General features: G+C 49.9%; 5 protein-coding genes across 5 annotated transcripts; 1 reads left to right on the top strand and 4 right to left on the bottom strand.

Moving 5' to 3' along the window:
* Positions 1–6,243: 6,243 nt before the first annotated feature.
* On the top strand, positions 6,244–7,819 carry PpBr36_00733 (uncharacterized protein; the record flags this gene model as incomplete). The annotated part of the gene is made up of 6 exons (XM_029887924.1): positions 6,244–6,302; positions 6,362–6,682; positions 6,745–6,798; positions 6,887–7,036; positions 7,122–7,506; positions 7,709–7,819. The coding sequence occupies 6 exons, from the start codon at positions 6,244–6,246 to the stop codon at positions 7,817–7,819; spliced, it is 1,080 nt and encodes a 359-aa protein (XP_029751832.1).
* Positions 7,820–12,185: 4,366 nt separating this feature from the next.
* On the bottom strand, positions 12,186–13,058 carry PpBr36_00732 (uncharacterized protein; the record flags this gene model as incomplete). Its single annotated transcript, XM_029887923.1, has 3 exons — positions 12,186–12,438; positions 12,539–12,623; positions 12,806–13,058. 3 exons carry the CDS (start codon positions 13,056–13,058, stop codon positions 12,186–12,188), a joined length of 591 nt encoding a protein of 196 aa, XP_029751831.1.
* Positions 13,059–13,900: 842 nt separating this feature from the next.
* On the bottom strand, positions 13,901–15,167 carry PpBr36_00731 (uncharacterized protein; the record flags this gene model as incomplete). The annotated part of the gene is made up of 2 exons (XM_029887922.1): positions 13,901–14,834; positions 14,983–15,167. 2 exons carry the CDS (start codon positions 15,165–15,167, stop codon positions 13,901–13,903), a joined length of 1,119 nt encoding a protein of 372 aa, XP_029751830.1.
* Positions 15,168–16,594: 1,427 nt separating this feature from the next.
* PpBr36_00730 (uncharacterized protein) lies at positions 16,595–18,381 on the bottom strand (the record flags this gene model as incomplete). Its single annotated transcript, XM_029887921.1, has 3 exons — positions 16,595–17,612; positions 17,714–18,174; positions 18,250–18,381. The coding sequence occupies 3 exons, from the start codon at positions 18,379–18,381 to the stop codon at positions 16,595–16,597; spliced, it is 1,611 nt and encodes a 536-aa protein (XP_029751829.1).
* A 1,046-nt stretch (positions 18,382–19,427) lies between these two features.
* PpBr36_00729 (uncharacterized protein) lies at positions 19,428–21,104 on the bottom strand (the record flags this gene model as incomplete). The annotated part of the gene is made up of 4 exons (XM_029887920.1): positions 19,428–19,686; positions 19,790–20,086; positions 20,173–20,541; positions 20,899–21,104. Coding segments are annotated over 4 exons (1,131 nt in total), but the record flags the coding sequence as incomplete, so codon positions are not given.
* Between the last annotated feature and the right edge of the window lie 388 nt (positions 21,105–21,492).

Genomic DNA, 21,492 nt, shown 5'->3' with positions numbered 1-21,492 from the left:
CTCTCCCTCTCTCTCTCTCTTTCCCTTTCACCACACCACACATCTCTTTATTTCGCTCTCCTGTGCGATGAAGATGTTGTGACTGATGTCATGGACAAATTAATGGTAGGTCATCTCTGTACGGATACGCGCGCTAGATGCAACCGCGACGACCAGAATCCCTTTTTTTCCCCCTCGAATGTCACCTTGCCAGCTAGCAAAGTTGTCGTGTCATGTCAATGCAATGCATTTTTGACGCCCTGGCATACGTATGCGCTGGCGTTGGATTCTGGGAACCGAACAGCTCAGCATCGCATATGTAACCTGCGACCAGAAAACGTCGCCCTCCATTTTCATCTTTTTGATCGCGATGTAGAAACCTAAAACAGCGACCTGTGGGTATATCGGTATGTGATGGCCCGGTTGCTTTCTGTCTTTTTTTTTTTTTTTTTGTAGGGTCGAAGCTCCGGTGAGGCCTCGATTGTAGGCTGTTACCCCGTTACCTTGCAAGTCGGTGTGAGTGTTTGTGTACAAACACTCATTGTGCCTGAACAATGTGCAAAAAGGAATGCTTGCAGGCTCTGGGCTGCATTGTGTGACCCGCCGCTCAAGACTTTTCGCGCGCGCTCAGCGCTGGCGGCTTTAACGACCCTGTTTTGTGTAACAGAAAGAAGTGGGAAAAGGTCTACAAGTCAGAGGCCAACCGCCAAAAAATCAGGGCAAAAAGCGGCCTGTATGTGATTAGCCTGCGTCTCAAGCATGGGAATAACCGCGTGCTCAGGGTTTCGGAGAGATGGAGTAAACGAAAAGGAAGCACAAGATAGAAAAAAAAAAAAAAAAAAAAAAAAAAAAAAAAAAAAAAAAAAAGGTCGTCAATCTTCGGTTTTTTGCACTTGCTTCGTTGTCAAGGGCCGCTTTGGAGCATGCTATGGAGACCTCCGATCCTTACCCACCTGCTGCCGCCTGCAAGGTTGGACCGGGTCCGGGCTTTTTTGTTCTGGGTTTTTGGGACCGTGTGATATAACCTGTACCACCGTGCATCCGATAGAAAATAAAATGGTCATACATTGGAAAAGGGGGCGTGGCAGTTGAGGGAGTGAGGCAAAGTTCGTGATAACAATACCAGCTTGTTGTGTGCGGCAAGTCACAAAGCAAGCGCCGCATAACGACTGGTGAAAGCGTAAATAAGCGTAACTTGTAAGCGTAACCTGTCCAATGGGCATGGGTGGATGGATTGTAATGGAAAGGTTAGAATGGAAAGAGTTGATTTGTAGATGCGGGGGACGAGGAACAAGGGAGAACGAGAGGATACCAAAAATAAAATAAAATAAAATAAAATAAAAACACAAGGTAGTAAGGAACATGTCCCGCGGCAGCTCCTTGTCCTCCCCAATTCCCGACTTGTGATCTCCCAATCCTCGCTTGGGCGGGAAATCCAACAATCTGGTTCCGCCGAGTCCCTAGGGCTCTTGGTTTTACATGGTACCTTCCTCCCTTTCATCATTTCGGAGCTTTACCACCCTCGATGTAATGTCACATGAGTCGGCGGTGAGCAGGCATTCGCGGCAAGATGCAAGTATTAATTGTGGGGTTGTGGCTTAGGTTACTTCCGTGATTACCTTGGTGACTTTTACATTAGTTACCTGGCTACCCTACCTAGCAGGGTGGGTAGAGGAACATTCAGGTTGGGAAGGCTGCGTGGGCTTGCGTGGGCATTGCGAAAATATTTTGGCACGTTTTGTAGCTACTGCGGTTTGTCGAAGGCTTGAAGAAAATGCCTATATCGGTGGGGATATCTCTGGTGATAATTCTTACTTCTCCTGCTTTTTTTTTTTTTTTTTTTTTTTTTTTTTTTTTTTTTTTTTTTTTTTTTTTTTTTACTTTCTTTACTTGCTCCATTCTCGTTCCGTCAGCGGTGGACGGACGTGATGTGACGTGACCGGATCAGGTCTTACCACGTACCAGTATGATACAAGTCCTCGATGAACTTGGGTAATTATCCCCCAAGGCTCGGATTGACAAAAGTGGAGCAAATCCCGTATCAACGGATGTATTACAAAAGAGGTACTTGAGTTTTGGTTCACAAAAACAGTACGTAATAAGCCATGGTGACCGTTTTGCGGCTGCTGACTTGTTTCGATCTTTTGAGCATGCTGTAAGGGTCATGAAAGGCGGTAAAAAGGACCTTGTTTTGGCTGGCGGTTCCAATGGGACCAAGTAGCTAGGGGACCATGCCTCTTGTTGTGTATCCTTGATTATTGCCCCTTGCTTCAATTTCAAATGTTCTCCCATTGGTTCTTTAGTCTGCTGCCTGCCATTTATTAGCGAATCAAAAATGCAGGACTGATTGCTTGGCTATACTCGAACGCTGAATGTATCTTGCTCGTCTGTCGCGCTAGGTCCAAAGGAACAGTCAACCGTCTGTTCCTATGTAATAAGCTGAGTTCAAGGATGGACCAGGCATGGGAAAAGGGTGAACCAGGGGATGATATGGATCATCACTACTTGCGAGAGCCAATGACCTGGGCTTCTAGGTCCCGACAACTCGGAAACGGTGGGGTAATCTGAACAGGGATCTAGAAGTCCAATTATCTGACCTTTTACCGAGCATGGAAGCTCCATGTTGCTTTTTCGTCTCATTAGGTAGTGTAGGTTTGATAGCGTTATTAAACAAGTAATGTACATACGCCTGCCGTCTTTTGCGATATATAATACTGATGCTATTACTATTACTACTAATGTTATAAGTAAGAACCGGAGATTAGGTGGTGAGACGTGCGATGTCGGAGCAACGCCCTGGTATCTGATGAAATAAGCGAATCGCTATCATCCATTATGGTGTTGCGAAATAATCAAGCGCGCACCTGGACCACTTGGGGTACCTAAGATATATATTCTTATGAGTTTGAAGGGGCGGTTCCCTGGTGAAGAGCAGACAAAGCCAAATGTGTCACATCACCGTGCCGCCCTTGGCCGTGTATTGATCTGCCGTAGGTGGCTTAGTCCTTATGGGCAAGGTACATACGTCGCGATAACCGATACCTGGCTTGTGAAGTAGTTTCTTTGTGGCTACGGCTGTGATACCATGGGAAGCGAGTCGAAACAGCTACACATTTTCGGTTCCAAACTGCCGGATCCAGGACTGTGAGTGTTCTTTCACTCCAGGCACCGGAAATTGTTTATACCTATGGTAAATAGACATCAACCATGTGAACGCTCGGACTTATTCAAAGGCGTGGAGACGAAGGTGGGTAGTAGAGTTATCGTATAATAGCACGTCCCAATTTCTTTTTCTGCTGGGCTGTCAAAGCTTGTTTGCATACCAAGGCGAGTATTTCATCGCCAGAGGGTCCAAATGGGTGACAAGAGAACACACCTTTGCCGCAATGGTCGATGGTAGCAATGACTTTGGACCGGCTCTCATGTAAGCATTTGGTAAACCTCGTTGATCTGTTCGCGCCAGCTTTCGGTCAAGCTACCCTACTGTTGCCAGGAAAGGTGGGTACAGTACATACACGTTGGAATGCCAGTGGGACCTGAGTATTGCTCTTCCCAAGATCCATAACAACAAAACTAGATAAAAAATAATAGCAGCGGAAAACGGACTACGGGGAGAAAAAGGGTAATTATCAGGGTACAAAGCGCTCTCATGGTGCCCACCTACTACTGTACAAAGTAAGATCAGCTCGGATGATGGAGAGAAATGTGGAATATACCTCTGGAAGGAAAGGAGAGTTTCGCTTTACCTCGGATCATATGTGGAGAGTAAACCTTGTCGTTCACAGGGATTGGACGAAAATTGATGTCGTTGGTTAGACGGTGTTCTCCGGTAACAGGGACCACGCAGGCGGTACTCCGTCCGAGCACCACCCCTCAAACAACACTCGCATGAATGAAATTCAGCGATGGGGGTGGGGGGCAGACCACGTAGGAAAGGAAACAACTGGGAGCTTTCCCGACCCACTCACGCAAACACAAGATCGAGGCTCGCTTGCTCCTGCAAAGCCACGAGAACTGAACGGTCCAAACTGCACTGTTGGTGCAGCTTTCGTTGGGCAAGGTGGGGTATGACAAGTCAGGCACATATCTTACCTAGGGTCTACCTTGTCTATCTGTGAGCTGTCGTGAGTACGGTAAGTACTACAGTAGTATGCACCCATGGAGTCTTGGTATTTGTTAAGCTGACCGCCTCGTTTCTTTCGCTGTGAGTTACTTACTGCCTCAAAATTGTTTTAATTGAAATGGTCCCCCTCGCCCAAACCACCGGAAAGGCCCACAACCAAGACTGCTCGCCCCAGTGGTCAGGGTGTCGTGATAGCTTCCGCTGACGGCAGGCGGGCATGCACTTGTAGCAACCGGGATCATCCTGGTCGTCTGGCAGCGGGAAAATACGTGATGATGCTGCTTCCCAGTTTGTACTTCGCATGGTAGTACGGTAGTTGTACACTTGCACACATATTTACAATTGCAACGAGCCCAACCATACACCGGGTGCATAAAACCACCATATGAGACGGGACTGTTGTTATTATGCAAGTTGCCTGACTAAGGCATTCAACCCTGTAATCAATTATAAACTCAGGGCACGTATATTTTGGCAAAGCATCCAATCCGTCGCGTCGGGTTGTGGAGGATAGTCAAAACAGGAAGAGACTTCCACTGTGGTTGACGCAACAGCGCGAGACGAACCCAGGGTCATGATCATCAATTGATCGGGAAAGACGGAGTAAGGGACAACAGTCGAAGTGTAAACAAGGTAGGGAATCACAGGTAAGATAGGTACGTTCCTTCGCAGAGGGAAAATATGTGGTCCACCAAGCTCTGCCCGATCTTGTTTGTTGTTTTTTTTAATATATATTTTATACACTCTTCACCGGTCAAACTACCATATCGCGCACATGATGATAAGAATTCTGCACTGGCAACAACCCACAATGACGAGACGCCGATTATTTCAATTCGATTGACATGGCCTACTGTACAGTACCTTGGATTACTTAGACTTTGCCTCTTTGACACCTACTGATCGGCAACAGAGCGCTGCGTACTGTACCACATACACTACTTACCTTAGCTTGGATACCTCCTAGACCCACCCTCCCTGTACCACCCAGGGTACGTACCTCTGGCGGGGTGGGTTTACGGGACAGGCAAGCGCCACAGGTTTCGGTTCTTGATCACCCCACTTGTTGGGAGTTCGACGGGAGCGCTATTCGATCGCAATCCTTGTCCCACCTAACCAACCCCCTTGTCAACAGGCGGACAGTCTTGCCTGCCGCACCTGGGTTGTACCTTATTGTACCTTGGGACTCCATTTTACTTTTTTTTCTCCAAGGTAAGGTACCCATCCATTGTTCCCTCTGTTTTAAATGTCGACTCTCCATCTCACCATGGATTTTCTGGATGCAAATTCCGCCGTCAACACGTCACTCAGCAGCCCAAACAAACCAGACCACGCCCCTCCAGAGTGGCCAACCGACCAAGTTCGCGACGACCACAATCACACAAGACACACGCTCTGGCCGCATTTGGGCCGAGCTTTGAAGTGATTGTCTCACGTTGAAAGTTGGGCGTACCTATCCGTTAACTTGCTGTCTCTCCATAGCCAGAAAAAGGGCCCTCGACTTGAGACATACGATGCAAGTATTTAGGGACCCGACCCTACCCACTCTGTTCCCGTGATCCATGACAGCAGCAACAACTCGACTCCTGGGTTTCTTGTTGATTTCTTCTTCATTCTCTGTGAATCAGGCGGCCCGTGGTACGACCTTTACCTCGAAACCAAGGCAACTTGACGACTTTGGCTACCCCAGCTGAAATTCATGCGGACTTGTTAAGTCATAACACCCCACACCAGAACATATTTGTCTATTCGACCTTTCGCAAGATTATCACAGCATCCGGAGCGGCGTCACAAGGCCATTACTCTGCTCATAACCCGCCTGTGATTACTAAGTTGTATGTGATATGACCCTTGATTGCTAAACCCCTTCTTCTGTTCTATCATTGGGAACGGTTGACCTGTCCCCAATCTGTGGCGGCGAGCCCCTGAAGACGCCACAGGAAGCATCAGTGATATCAGAGAGAGAACTAGCGGTACTGGGTGCATTATCCTGAGTTCGCGTTTTCAGCTATTAGCCCTGGCCAAGGGTACTACTGGCCGCACTTCAGAGGACAGCACTAACTTCACAAACAGTTTTTTCTATCCTTGGTATTACACCGGCCTTGGCAACAGAGCTTACTATTCTCAACCCAATATAGTTGATGGATAAGGTTCTCCACGCCACCTCTCTCCCGATACTACCTGGCGCCATCATGTCAAAGTGAGTTCCCTGAACTTATCCGCTATCTCACCTGGACCACCTCACTAACCAAATAACAGGAACGATGCTCCTGAAGTGGAGCAGCTCTTCAAAGAGAATGGCCGCCTATATCAGGTGTGGCCGAGGGACAGATATTTGCTTCCAGCAGATCAAGTGCGTAGTCTCAGTCTGTCCAAGTATGGGAATTCTTGGCCGCAAACACAGTCACTAACGTTTGATCAGACTGAGCAAGACCGCCTCGACATTTTCAGCCAATTGTTCAAAATAGTTCTCAACAACAAATTACACACAGATGCCTCGGTAGTGGAAGAGAATTCTCATGTTCTAGATCTTGGCTGTGGGACTGGCCTCTGGGTCATACTTATGGCCCATGAGCTACAGTGAGTCCAGGAAACTCCTATGAGCAGGATTGATAATTACATGTGCTAATGCCTTTCGTCAGCCCTAAACCATGCCTTTTCATAGGGGCAGACGTTCAAATGACGCAACCGGATCTGTATGTCCCAAAATATCTACTGGTAGACGTCGTAAATTACTGCAAACCGAAAAACGTTGGCTTACAAGTAATCACGTGCTTTATTTAGAATCCCAGCAACAGTCAGATTCACACCAGCCGATATCGAGGCAGCCTGGACAGAAGAGATGGTTCAGCATGCGCCTTATGACCTGATAAACTGCAGGTTGATGAAGGGTGCTATTCGCTCATGGCCGGCCTTGTACGAAAAGATCGCAGCGTAAGTCAGCGTTCTATGCAGCAACTTATCTTGTTTCTTAGATTTGACCTTCCATGCAATCTCCAAGCTGACAACCGCCCAAAAGTCACCTGAAGCCGGAGACAGGTGTTTTTGAACAATTTGAAATCGACTGGCAGTTCAGGTGTGACGACGGTCCCATACCGACAGCTTTAAAACAATGGTCAGATGAGGTCATGCAGGCTATGGATCAGCATGGCATGTCGATTCGATGTAACCGCGAAGAGACCCGGTCGATGCTACTGAACCACGGGTTCGATGACGTTCAAGAGCAGGCCATCGTGCTTCCCATCAGTAATTGGGCAGACGATGAGCGCGGCCGAGAAATTGGGCGCTGGTTTAATCTCGCCCTCAACCACAGCACCATGCCCATGTCACTTGCGCCTCTGTTTCGCGTCATGAAGAAGACACCTCAATACATTGCGGAACTCAACGCAGCTGCAAGCAAGGAGGTGTGCTCTCAGGTGCATACGGAGGGTGTTTACTGCATGCTGTTAGTTATTAACCTTTCTTTTTGTCTTCCGCTTGTGTTCTGCTTCATTCTTTTTTTTTTTTTTTTTTTCCCAGATTAAGCCAGTGATGGCCTTCGTCTCTTTCCCCCTCTCCGATCAGATCCAAGCCACCATATGTACTGACATCGCAGCATGAATACAGATACATATGGACTGCCCGAACCAGACCTTCTCGACGTCGATGATCGCAACCCTGGTCAAATTGACCTGGTGTCGTTCATATGGTCAGATGTATATGTCTCACCTCCTGTAGGGTTCCCATCCTACTTTTCATGTACTTTTTCCTTTTATTATTACTACTATTATTACTTGTTATCCTCATCCTTAGCATTATCCCGTATTTTGCAGGGCTTGCGTGAACAGCATCTTGCTGTGACTTTTGTGTGTCAGCTATCTTATGATTTCCCCATCATTTTCTTGTTCGGCCATCTTGGAGGCAGGGTATAGGTTCGCATTATCTTTTTGTGGTTTTATTTTGGGCTAGATCGAAATAGTGGTTATCTTTTTCCAAACCTATCATCTCGATTCCCCAAAAGTACTGGCCTTTCATAGTCTTATATGTGCGGCCTCTGTTTTCTCTTGCGACACAATCTCACAAGCAACATGATGCTCTCTGAGATTAATCTCACTAGCGTTGTTGTTACCTGAGTCTGGGAAAGGAAACAGTCAATCCATGACCACTCTGTTTCACAGCACCCATTGGGACCAAAATCATCTTGATTCACTAACACTTACTCCTTATGTGTAATTGTCAGACGACACATCTAGAGCCTCTATGCTAATGATGTCCTTGGCATCACACATCAACAAGGCTTAAAATATTAACCCAAGCAAAAAATATGTTTTCAAGCCCACAACAAATGGCGTCAGCGGTGAGAAGATCCCAGCAGGACAAGTCACCGAGAAAATGATTACTTGGGGAATACACGGACAACTGGACATGTCGCTAAGGACGAAATTAGTTGCGACCAAGGCACTTCTGCGGGGACGGCCCATAACAAAGTTTCCACGACATTAGGAACGTTGCCTCGCATGTTTTGTGGACGGAAGCTTGGCTGCAGCAAATGTTGATCAAGGCAGCATCTCGTCATGCAAGCCCCCCAGCCCACTTTGCGGGCTGTGGCACAGACCAAGTGTTCCTCGTTAAGTTACTACTCCATATTCCAGCAAAGTCCAGGGTGCAACTGTCCTTTCACCGACTCATCCGGTTCTCGCGCGCGGCAAGATGCTCTTGTGACTCTCATGGCCGGCTCCGCTCAAACAAGCAGTGGCCATATGATAGGCAGGTGGGAAATTCTGCGACGTTCATAAAGCTGTGCTACTCACACTACTTGTAATATGTGGTCTTCTACGCATGTCGTCTTGGAGACACACATATTAAACAACAAGTAGTCTTATTGCCTCCCCCGCATCAACAGCTGCCGGCGAGCTAATTACTGCTCAGTATAATACTCACTATACTCTGCTACCCCTCTAATGGATGAGATTTAAGCCCACAAGGTTGCTTGTGCCCATTTTATGACTCCACGGACGGTTCTCACTCGTTCGGACAAGCCTCCGAAACCAGGGGAAATATGGAAAAGGGGGGCCTTGCCGCTGCCTTTATACCCTGCTTATAAAATCACTGTACAAAACCCCCGCCTACAGTCATATCTGCTATGTGCTGTAGATAAGTTGTGGATATTGTGGACGACAATTGGACTTGGTTCTCTCATGCCACGTTTATCACAGCATGGGAAATATTTCTCCGCGCCTACAGATCTTCAGCTGTTGGAGGAGCCAGAGAAGTTATGCACGACCGCGGACATGGCATTCATAATTTCGATTCGACCATCTTGCATACAGTGGAGATTTCAGTGCCTTGGCCCTTGTTGTCTTTGAAGCCTCTGGTTGTGACAACGCACCCAGTCTATACTATCACACAAGATCTTGAGATTAAACTGAATAGGCATGGATCGGGGGAAGCGGGGCTTTTTTTTTCGTCTCTTCCCTCTCCTCTCCAAATATGCCACCCTGGACATTGTTATGACCAACAGCACCCTTACTCAGGCAGCTTCACCGCCGTCTTCAATCAAAGCGATGCTCATCGAGACATTGGACCGTAAAGCATGGGGTGATTTTCGATGTCTCGCTGCTGCCGTGATACTTTGAAGAGAAAGGATCTGAAAGTTCAAGTTTGATTTTTTTTTTTTTTTTTTTTTTTTTTTTTTAAATGCTTCGAGGATGGACGCCCGTCACCAACGACAAAAGGACAAGAGGGCCTCAAGCATGTGAATCATCTCGATTTTCGAAACCAAAAAAACGTGCCCAATGACCCCCACCCTCTCCACTATTTTGTGGATTTTATATTTGCGAAGTATGTCCGGGCGGCAACATGGCCGAGGAGAGGGGAGAGTGACCTGCTGGCAGATCCTTTTCTTCTCTTGGGTGTGAATATTTACGAGGGGTGTGTGCGGAGCAAGGCTGCCGCGCAGAGGACCAGAAAATACAACATTTCGATGGTGTTTCTTTGAGATGGTTGAATGGTCCATGACGGGATTGTTCAGCGCTACGCGATGTTCGCTCTTTGGACAGCCGGAACGCGTTAGCAAACACCAATGGATGATGGACGGCATTTCCTCGCCTCTGTGAAAACTCTGGTGATTCTCGGAAATAGAAAGAATACACTTTCACTCTTAGCTACGAACATTTTTTTTGTCCCCCGTAAGTAACTACACAAAAGAGATTGGACTCCCATGGCCTGTGGGCTGGTGAAGGGGCTGGTAAAACGAAAGGAAAACGGTAAAAAAAAAAAAAAAGGACGAAGTGTGCATAAACTTGAGGAACTTCAGACTTTATCTGACTCGAATTCGCCAAAGAAAGACCCGCGAACAAGGGCAGCAGGGGGTGCCAGCGAGACGCGGGTTGTTGTCTATCCCGGCTCGAAAGGAGAGCAAGCGCAAGCCAAGGGATGGGACCAAAGTCTGGGCGCTTATTTTGATACAGACACGCCACGATGTAATTCATGACAATTGTAGCATGACCGTTTTTTTTTTTTTTTCTTGTTCATCCTTGTTCTTTTTGCATTACTGTCTCTTTCTATGTTCTTCTTCTAGCCGTTAGGAACGGTACCAACGAGTACAAAGTGCAAAACTTGGCTGTTAGCATGATAAAAAAAAAAAAGTAGGAAAGAAACAAGAAAAACCTGGCAGAAGATGGGGACTTAACAGAAACATCTGCCATGGTGTATTATGTTGACGCAAGGTGTGTATATATTCTAGTACACCAAGTGTCGTAAGCCCTACAGCCGTCGATACATGCTTGGATATGTTTGGCTATGCAGGCATGATGTTCCTGCGCATGCGTCGGCGAGCTGGTATATTAGCCGTCATTCCCTCCTCCTTATCCTCCTAGACCGCTTTCTACAACTACCTACCCTGAACCTACTTCCCATGCACCTAGTGAGAAGGGGCCGTCAACCCAATAATTCATTATTAAAACACCGAGCTCGAATGGGCTCAACATCAGAGTAGTATCAATATCCCAGTGTAAGTACTACAGCGGTGTGTTAAAATTTGCTATGTGTAGCGGCCGAATAATGGCATAAGGATATCTCGGTATAGTCGAGTTGAGAGAAACGTCCTCCTAGAGGCGATGGGATTGCGAGAAAAAAAAAAAAAAAAAAAAAAAAAGATCGAGGGCGTGACTGGACCTCACCAGAATATTCAAAACGTCCCGGACAGCTGACGGTACACGAGAGTTGGCCAAGGAGAAGAGATCTGCCGGGACGAGGTGGAACATTCAAGCTTGTCTGGTCCATGATCTTGTATCTTCTGCTGCTCGCATGGATCCTCTTTTCGTTCAGCCGATCACGCTAAGCAGTTGGATAAGCCAAATGCCATTCATAGAGAAGACTTGGGGGTCAAAGAAGGACGAAAGCGTCAGCGTTGGGGGTTTGGTTCATCAATCTACAAAAAAATAGACGCCTTGGTCTGAACAACAGCAGCACACCAAGGGAAGGACGTAAGAGGATCAAAATCATTCATTAGTTTCTTGTGTCTAAGGGCGTGATTTGTTTCCTCGTCTCGCTCCCGTCCTACCTCCATCACCCCCTTTTCATCTTCCTCTCAACCACGCTCTACGCGCGCTTCTCCCGATCCCTTTCAGGCCTTTTATCCCTTTATGCAGGTTGTTTGGTCTATTGGTACATTTGTTTGCTGCAGTCAAAAGATGTTTTGAACAAAGGAAAATAAACAAAAAAATATACCCACACAAAGTAGGTATGGTAGAGAAAAAGCAAGTTCCCGAGTAAATCAAGACGAAGGAATCCGGCGGTACAAGATATGGGATTGGTTGCTTGCTCGATATCCAGCCGTGTTTGGGAGTAACAAGAACAACTGCGCCTGATCCGACGTGCATGTTGCCGGAGAAGGGGTGCAGAAAGCTAGCTGGGAGTGAAAAGATCTCGTGCTCGATCGATGGCCCAGGGACGAGCTGGTTGCCTCGGGTGAGACGACCACCCGACAACCAACCTCAACTCCATGCCGCATCCATTCCCAGCCTTCACGCCTTGTCACTTCCCATCCACGTACGTCATCTCCAACAACTAAGCGCCATACCATCTATCAACAGGGAGCAAATTAGTGGTGGTGCTCGACCTCGCCGTGGTAGCCGACGAGCTTCATGCGGCCGATGATCTCACCGACGGTGAAGAAACCGATGAGTTCGGCGCCCAGCACACCAGCGGCGGTCCATTGAGCTGCGCTGATGTTCTTCACGGCCTCGACCGGGTTCTGGTTAGGGACCTTGGACGACAGCTGGCGCATGAGGGCTTGCGGGTTCTGCAGCTGCTTCCATACGTTTTGGAAGTAGCTCTGGAAGGTTTGCATTGATCTGGATTTTGTTTTGGTCAGAATTGATGTTTCGACCGAAAGGCTCGACAAAAGTGCCCGTGACTGTGTGAGCGCAGGGGTAAGAACAGAGCTATACTTACGGGGGAGACATCTGCTGGCCACGGAAGACAATCTTGGCAACCTCAACACCGACCTTTGTGTAGTAAACGACAAAAGGAACCTGGCCTATATTCCAGAATAAACAGGACCCAAGTCAGCGAAAACGATGTCCCGTGTTTCGTTCGGTTCTTCTCTCTTGGTCTTGCAACCCCAGATTGTTGCGCCGTTCCCTTGCCATCATCCTTCTTCTCTCACTTTCCGCATGGCCCGTCAAATAGATTGGGATATAAAGGGTGAGAGAAACATACGCTCAACAAACTTGATCAGCCTCCCTGTGCGACCGCCGACCTTGCCCAAAGCCTCGGAAGCACCCTTAGCAGCGTTGGTAATGGCGGGACCGGCGGCGCTGGCGACGCGGGTCAGGCCCTGTGCGGCCTTGTTGGCCGTGTCCTTTGCGGTGCTTTGGGCCTTGCTGGCGGCAGAGGACTCGAAGCGGCGGGCAGCAACTGTACGCGTCGAGGGCGCGAGGGCCACTCGGCGCATGGCGATGGCGAACGACATCTTGTGTTTATTAAATGAAGGAGCGCGATATTCCCCGGGGTCTCTTCGGATGTGATGGGTCGAAAAAGGTGTTCCCTATTGATTTCTTTTTTTCAAAAGGGAAAAAAAAAAATCAAAAAAAGAACACAGAGCTAGTCGTCGGTTATTTTGTCTGTTTATCCCTTTTTTCCCCCGGTCGGGATGGCTGGTGCGAGTCGTCGTCGTCGTCGGGGTGTTTGGTTGGCAGCTTGGGAAAAAGAGGTTCTCGGAGATTGACGAAATGGAAAAACTTCAGCGGCCTCGGAAGAATTCGTGATGATTGCTTGGGGCTCCTGCGAAAAGTGGCCAGAGCTTAGCCGAGTTCTGGGTCCAGGGTGGAAGAGCGGAAGGCGGAATTGGCCAATCATGGACCAGTAACTGATGAGGTCATCCCTAGCTTCTCGTAAGGAACCCACATATTTTCTCTGGTGCTGGCGTGTGTGAGCTGGCAAAGCTCTCCTTTTTTTTTTTTTTTTTTTTTTACATGTTACTTCTTTTTCTCATATTATAGTTCTTTTTTCTATTATCAGGTAGCTGTATTTTGCTTCTGCAGTGGCCAACACACAGACGACACGTGTATTTCCGACAGACATGCATAACATACATAAGACTTTCACTCGTTGACTGCGTTACATGGTCCCAACAACGTTGAAAGAACGGCTTATGACACCATGGTCAGGATGAGCAGTTACTGTTGATGGGGGAAAGAATTCTAACTGCATATCAGCGATAGAATATGCCCATGCATTACAGGTTCAGCTGTCATCTCTGTTACATTATTTGTATGTATATCAACTTCACTCCAAGAACCTCATTCCCGAACCTCAGTCCAAGCTCTGGATCTGTACCTTGATGGCGCCCGTCTTGGGGTCGGCAGCCGTCTCGAATGCCTTGAGCGCATCCTCGAGCGGGAATCGGTGCGTGACCAGCTTGGTCAGGTCGATAACCTTGTTCTGGATTAGCCGGATCGCCCGCGGCCACGTGTTGCAGTAACGGTACTGGAACTGCAGGTCAACCTCGCGCACCGACGCCCGCATGAACGGTAGGCTGATCTCATTGCGGCCGACTCCGATGACGAAAACCTTGCCGCCGAACTTGACTGCCCAGATGGCGCTGGCAATGCTGCTCTCCACACCCGTGCACTCTATGGCCAGGGTCGGCTCCACGCCGCCAAATGCCTCGACGATGGACTTGGCCGCGTCCTCAGCCGTCGGCCGGCCCTCGACTTTGTAAGTGATGACGTCGGGCACCAACTCCTTGGCGAATTTGAGGCGGCCGTCGTCGATGTCGGTGATGACGAGCGGGCACGCGCCCGCCGCCTTGGCGCACAGCAATGTGATGAGCCCGATGGGGCCCGCGCCACACACGAGCACGGGGTCACCAAGGGTGATGCCCGCGCGCTGGATGCCAGCCAGCGCCACGCTCAGCGGCTCCAGCATCGCGCCGTCCTCCCAGCTCATGTCGCCGATCTTGTGGCACCACACGGCTGGGTGGTTGACGTAGCGTCGCAGCAGCCCGGGCACCGGCGGCGTCGACAGGAAGTCCACCTTCTCGCAGCCGTTGTAACGTCCCGTCAGGCACGGCTCGCACTCGTAGCAGATGACCTGAGGCTCCACCGCAACGCGGTCGCCAACCTTGAGAGACGTGACGGACGGGTGGACAGCAATGATCTCGCCTGCTGATTCGTGCCCGAGGATGTGGTCTTCACGGACAATCATGGGACCGATGCAACCGTGGTGCCAGAAGTGAACGTCGGAGCTATTTTTTACAGTGGTATAGTCAGCTTTCTTTCTTTTTTCTTCGTTCTTGTGTTGATTTCCCTGCACACGCCTAGTCCAGTTCCATGTACTGCCTTTGTTTCGTGTGACTCAGTGTAAGTAGCAGATGGAAGCGGGGATTCGTTTACCCGCAGATTCCTGTGCTCCGGATGGCGATGGTGACCTGGCCCTCCTTCAGCTCATCGCTACCCTTTTGCACGCTCTCCAGACTCGGCTCGGCTTCGTTGATCCAGAGATCATGTTTGGGGTTCGTGAAGACACCGATGTTCTTCTTGGACGGCGCTGCCGTGGAGCTGCCGTTGGTTGCGCTCATTGTGCAGAGAGGGATCTGGTTATATGATGAGGGGGCGGAGGGAGGGAAGTTAGGTACGGTATGGTTAGGTACGGAGGCTGGTATAGCGTAGATTATGCCTCAAGACTGGCGATAGTGAACGACAATGAAAGAAGTGTACGAAGTGTATAGTTAATGGAGAAAAGAGAAATAGGAGCAGATGCTGAAACACAAAACACAACAGGCAGGAGGATTTATTTATTTATTACCGCGCTATGCTGAAGGTCTACAGCTGGATGTGGCTCGGGGAATTAGCCGATAAACAACACAGCACCTGGAGGGAGGCAGGCGCATCAAAGGCCCGGCTGGTATATATTTCCCCCCTGCGCGGGGTAAAACCCGAGACGCGCGCGTGACGTGGGGTGGAATAACGACCGGGCGGGAGAAACGAAACAACGCGGAGCATAATCGGGAATGACCCTCTTTCTTCCTATTACATCTCTTTCATCTCGGGACAGTTTGCGCTTTATTTTTTTTTCTCCCCTCTCTCTTGTAACCGCCCTGAAAGCACGGCGAGCGGCTTTCCGCCCATATCACCCCCGAACTGCGTATACAGTATGCGCAAGTCGACTTTGTGGAGAACCTCGGTCGAGGTTAGATAGTCTAGAATAGAACTCTACGTGAGGCCTAGGCCTGGTCCCTGCTGATTGTCCTTGGTTCCGATGGTCCCTCGCCCGAGGAGCAGAGAAAGGGAAGTAAAGAAGACCCTTTGCACATGACGGCAGCCCAATCAGAATTTTCTCTCAGCTTGCTTCAGCTCGTGTTTACCGGGGACATCCTTCCTGTCTTGCTCTCTTCCCCGTCCGGCGCAGGGAGTCCCAATCAATATGTGGGTTTGCAATTCTAACAGAAAAGCTCGGCAGCTACAAGCCCGACCGAAAATTAGGGGCGGCGGGTCCCGCTCATTTCTGTTTCCGCACCAATCACCTCGGCTCCGGTCGTGCGGCGGACTTCATGATCTATCTAGGAGCAGGCGGGGTTTCTTTTTATTCGTGATAAATCTGCAAAAAAAAAAAAAAAAAAAAAAAAAAAAGGCACTCGAGAAATAGAAGCCTTGTGATCACCGCAGTGGGAAATCCGAAACCGCATCGGCACCAAAGGCTAATTGATTTGTCCGACCGCCTTTATCTGATTTAATGTTTGATGTTATGAGCCTGACGGTTCAGAAAGCCGCTTCTTCTCCAAACTGACCTGGGCCAGATCTTTTGATCAGTGTAGCCGTCATCCACTGACGAGAGGTTCATGCCCCATCATGTGACACAAGTCTCAGGTCCGATCGGGCAACCTCACATGCTGTGAACTAAACCTATGCGGCTGGGTAACACATAAGATAAATACAAGCAAGATAACTCCTCACTTCCTATGCTGTATCGACATCATAAATTAACCTTTTTATGCCAATATTCATATCATTCCTGCAGATCCTTCCCCATACCACCAAAAGTAATGGTCTTGGTGACCTGGTACTCATGAATGCCATACATGCTGCCCTCCCTGCCGAATCCGCTCTCCTTGACGCCACCAAAGGGGCTCGCCACGTCGCTGATGATGCCCGTGTTGACGCCCACCATGCCCACCTCGAGAGCTTCGGCCACCCTGTACGCCCGATGAATGTCTTTTGAGAAGAAGTAACCCGCCAGGCCAACCTCGGTGTCGTTGGCCATCCTCACCACCTCGGCCTCCGTGTCGAATTTGAACAGACCAGCGATCGGGCCAAATGTCTCCTCTCGCGCAATCGACATTTCCGGCGTCATATCGCCCAGCACCGTGGGAGCGAAAAAGTGCGGGCCCAGATCGGGCAGCCGCTTGCCGCCGGCCAGAAGTTTAGCGCCCTTACCCACCGCATCCTCGACCTGCGAGGCAACCTTGGACACGGCCCTATCGTGTATCAGTGGGCCGTGCGTAGTTTCGGGGTCGAACCCGCTCCCGAGCTTGAACGTTTCCTTGACCTTCTTGGCAAGCCTTTCGGCAAAGGCGTCGTAGATGCCGCGCTGCACATAGATCCTGTTGGCACAGACGCACGTCTGCCCGCTCGACCTGAACTTGCATGCGATGGCGCCGTCTACGGCAGCGTCGAGGTCAGCGTCGTCAAATACGATGAACGGCGCGTTACCGCCGAGCTCGAATGAGCACTTCTTCAGAGTCCCGGCTGCTTGTTTCATGAGCGTCTTGCCGACGCCAGTTGAGCCAGTGAAGCTGATCTTGCGCACCGCCGGGTGCGTGCAGAGCACCTCGCCGACGGTCTTAGTGTTGGAGTGTGATGTCACAAAGTTGACGACGCCTGCAGGCACACCGGCGCGGTGGGCCAACTCAGCGAGCGCCAGCGATGTGAATGGCGTTTCGGCGGGTGCTTTGCAGACAACGGTGCAGCCGGCTGCGAGGGCCGGACCGATCTTGCGTGTGCCCATGGCGGCGGGGAAGTTCCATCTGTTGCGCAGAACCAAAAAGTGTAAGTATTAGTATCCAAGAATCTCTTCAGTGCACCGAGCTCACAATCGACGGGCCGGTAGGCACCCCGACGGACTTACGGCGTGATTAGCGAACAAACCCCAACGGGCTCCTTCCTCGTGACGACCCTGTTAGTCGCCAGGGTTGGCTGTATGGTGTCCCCGTACACGCGAGGCGCCTCCTCGCTGAACCACTCGAAAAAGTTTGCTGCATAGGTGACTTCGCCCTTTGCGTCGGCGATTGTCTTGCCGTTTTCCCACGTGATAAGAGTCGCGAGGTCGTCGGCGTTGGCTACCATGAGGTCATACCACCTCCGCAGCAGCTTGGAGCGCTCGCGGCCCGTGGTCAGTCGATAGGTCTTGAATGCATTCTCAGCAGCGGCGATGGCGGCCTCGGTATCTGCAGCGTCGAACTCGGGGGCAATGCCAATGTGCTCGCCCGTCGTCGGGTCAGCCACGGCAAAGGTCGCACCCGACTTGGCGGGGACAAAGGCGCCGTTGACATAGCAGACGTTTTGCTTGAAGAGGGAGGGGTCTTTGAGCTGGACGAGTAACAAGGCAGGATTGTTAGCATTGACTGCGATATCACATTTTCTTCCCAAAAAAGCATCATATACCTTGGGTACTTGGGTAGACGCAAGACGAGCATAGCTAGGACCCAGGAACGGCACCGTTCGCCTCTGGGCTGAAGTCCTAGCCACGAGGCGAGAGGCTGAGCATGCATGCCTGTGCATGCGAATGGCAGACATTGTGGCGGTTTCACCGGCCTGTGGGCGACGCCGTCTGGAGCCGCGCTTCCACGGGTCAAGGCTTCGGTGGCGTGGGCTCTGGATGATGAGCGGGACGGAGCAGGATTGAGCAGCTCCCACGATTATCCTGAATTTTTGTAGCTGTTTAACGAGTTCTTCGCAATTGAGAACAGCTTGCTTCCTGAGGAGTTTTTTTTTTTTTTTTTTGGAGAGAGAATAAGGGAACAATCAATCATGAATGGGGAATGGGCTCGACAAGAATTAATTAATGAATGCGTTGAGCGGAAGGACCCTAAAACACAGCTCCAGCTCATGCTATTCCCCGTTTTCCTATGACGCAAGTGGAGCCCCGATGCCGCGTAGCGGGGGTGCGCCCCGGAGCCGACCCACAAACCGGCAGGACCTACCATTTTGGGACAGAACGATGGGTTTTGGTGCTACCTATCTACCGGTGCTCCTTACGGTAGGTAGAATAACATCTTCCGGTCGACGGCATAGAAATACGTCGCTAAGGCTTCTTTTATCTCTAATTCCTAGCATTATGTTTTGATCCATAGTACCACTTGCCATATCGCAATATCAAAGAACTTGTCTAGTCATTTTTGGGTTTGGAAAGGTTTCTCGGTCTCTCGTATAAACTTTTCCATCGAGCGAGAAGAGGCCATCAGTCTATTGCTGCTGTCTATTAGTCTAATCTAGACCAACAGGCACAAGATGGCAGTCGGACATTTGGTGTTACACAGACTATAGGTGCGATTATATAATATGAATTCAAACCCCATCCCAAAAAAACGCCGTCATCGTTTCAATGTCTCCACCCTGGCTTGATACTCACAGAAAAGGCATAATATATAACGAGAGTACCCTCCCAAGCAAAAACAGGGGTTACTCGGAGCATTCCGTAATACCACAGTCCAGCATTTAGTAAGAAACAAATCTTCATTTCAGCCCTTGTACGTTTAGTACACTGCCGATATCCTCAATAAGGTACAATTCATCGGCCCCGTTGCCGATGCCGCAAAGCCAAACAAACCCATAAACGTTACTCAGGCATACGTCTGCCTCTGTTCGGCATATGCCCTGAATGGCAATTTTCTATCCAAGGTGTGGAAGGCCTGCGTCCTAGGGGTGAATGGTACAGCGCCTGCGCTTGGCGTCTGTGGCTGCATCTCCCAAGTCTTGACCTCGGTGGGTGAGTCGCTAGACGCGTACTCGTTTTCATCTTCGTCTTCATCGTGTCGCTTGTCATGTTTTGTGGGTATCATGTTGAAAATTGCCCATCCGAGGTTTATCACATAAATGCAGCTATGTTTCAGGCAAGTCAGTCTCCTGGGTCGCTGTCGAACCTTTGGAGCCAAAAGTCATCCGGGAGGCAACATAGTGGTAAAAACAAGAAGATTTTACTCACAGCATTATGACAGTAGCAGCGAATGTCCCCTGGATGATCATGCAGGTTTTGCCAGCGCCATATCCCTCTGCCACGTCGCAACTCCTCCTGAGATACCAAGGCGTTGGGCTCGGGTATCGAGGGTCAAGGTAATCGGGACCGGCCTGTCCATAGACGCTCACGGCATAGAATGCCGTCATAATCATGTTGCAGCCAACCGCAACAACCGGGAGGTAGATTTTCATGATGAAGCCGATCATCTTCGCCAGCAGAAAGAAGAGTGAGATGACCGAGATAACCACGTTGAACTCGGTAAGCCTGTGTAAAAAAGCTTCTATATTAGAGCCTACGCTTTCGGTGGTGAAACCTAATGGAAAAAAAGAGGCAACCTCGCAATAACGTACAATTGCGACCAAACAAACGGCACCTTGGGCATCGGCTCATGGTTTGCCAGGGCGTAGAGGATGATGTTGGGGTTTGAGTTGAGCTTCTCAGCATGGCCAATTCTCCACATGAGCGTTCGGAAGGTATCGGGTTGAGCGATGCCAAAGAGGACGAGCAGTGGAATCATGGTGACCAGCTCGGCTGCCATCAGGACCCAAATGGGCTTCCTGGACTTCCACTTCCGGCGCACAACTGTGTATCCCTTGATGGCCATGTTTGCTGTCGATTTTCTGCCCAGCGATGGATGAGTATAGTCGATGACAGGAAGACCCCTGCAGAAGTCTACTCGAGATTTCCCCGAGATTGTTTCGGGGACCAATCTGGCCTTCCTTCAACAAGAGCGATAATGGATGAGAGCTGCAAGTTTCGCCAAGGCCTGTAAGTGGCCGCGGGTCGTACTAGAAAGCGGGGAAAAGCCAACAATCAATCGTGGACACTGGGATATCTTCGCAGCTGTCAATCAAGACAACACGAAAGTCGTTGGGCTCGTTCGAAACGAACGAAAACAGTCGTTCTCGCAACATCGGCGGAGAGAGAAAGGGTTGGTGGCCCGGCCTGGGGAACGGCGCGCGGGCTGACAGCAGGTCTTATTTCCTCTCTTTCCTGGCCCCCGACATTCCTCATGTCACCTTCCCACCACTCATTGCTTGCTTTTGGCGCCTTGCCAAGTGTGGGTGTCACCAAACGAGGGCGCCAACCTCGGTGGGTGGTCCCTTTCACCGTTAATCACAACTCCGGCGGCCCAATGAGGGTGCCGAGATGTAAGCGCCCGCGAGTGCAGGTGGGCGGGCCCGGAATTCAATTTGGTGCATGCCTCTTGCGGTGGTCCAATCATGCCGTCGCAAGGAATGTGAGGGACTTTGCCCCCCATGTCGCGGGTGGGCCCACCGGCCTAGCTGCTCGTCAGCAAATAGACTGCTTGTCTGGGTTCCTACCCTCTTCTGCAGAACTCCCCGGATATGGAAAAGCTCTGTTTCCTTAAATAGGCTTAAAGAGTGCGATTCGCTTCCCAAATCCGACCATAATGCCCGAATCAATTTGTGCGACGACAGAAACTTTTACGAATGTCATGGTGATGCCACGACGATACCCAAGGTTTACAAACCATTTAGCTTGACCTTATTTGCAAAGGGCTAAAACCAGCGTTCATGACCAGTGTCCGGGAACCTGCGTTGCATCCTAAAGGGCTTTAGCCTATACATTGATTCCTGGTGCAGCTAGTCGCAGCTCATCCTTCACTCGCTGGGGTTGTTCATGCCTTTCGGGACCTGTTACCCGCT

This window comes from Pyricularia pennisetigena, chromosome 2, assembly GCF_004337985.1.
Source record: "Pyricularia pennisetigena strain Br36 chromosome 2, whole genome shotgun sequence".
Classification (NCBI taxonomy): domain Eukaryota; kingdom Fungi; phylum Ascomycota; class Sordariomycetes; order Magnaporthales; family Pyriculariaceae; genus Pyricularia; species Pyricularia pennisetigena.
The sequence above is the reverse complement of the archived record's forward strand: the minus strand, read 5'-3'. Positions and strand labels throughout refer to the sequence as shown.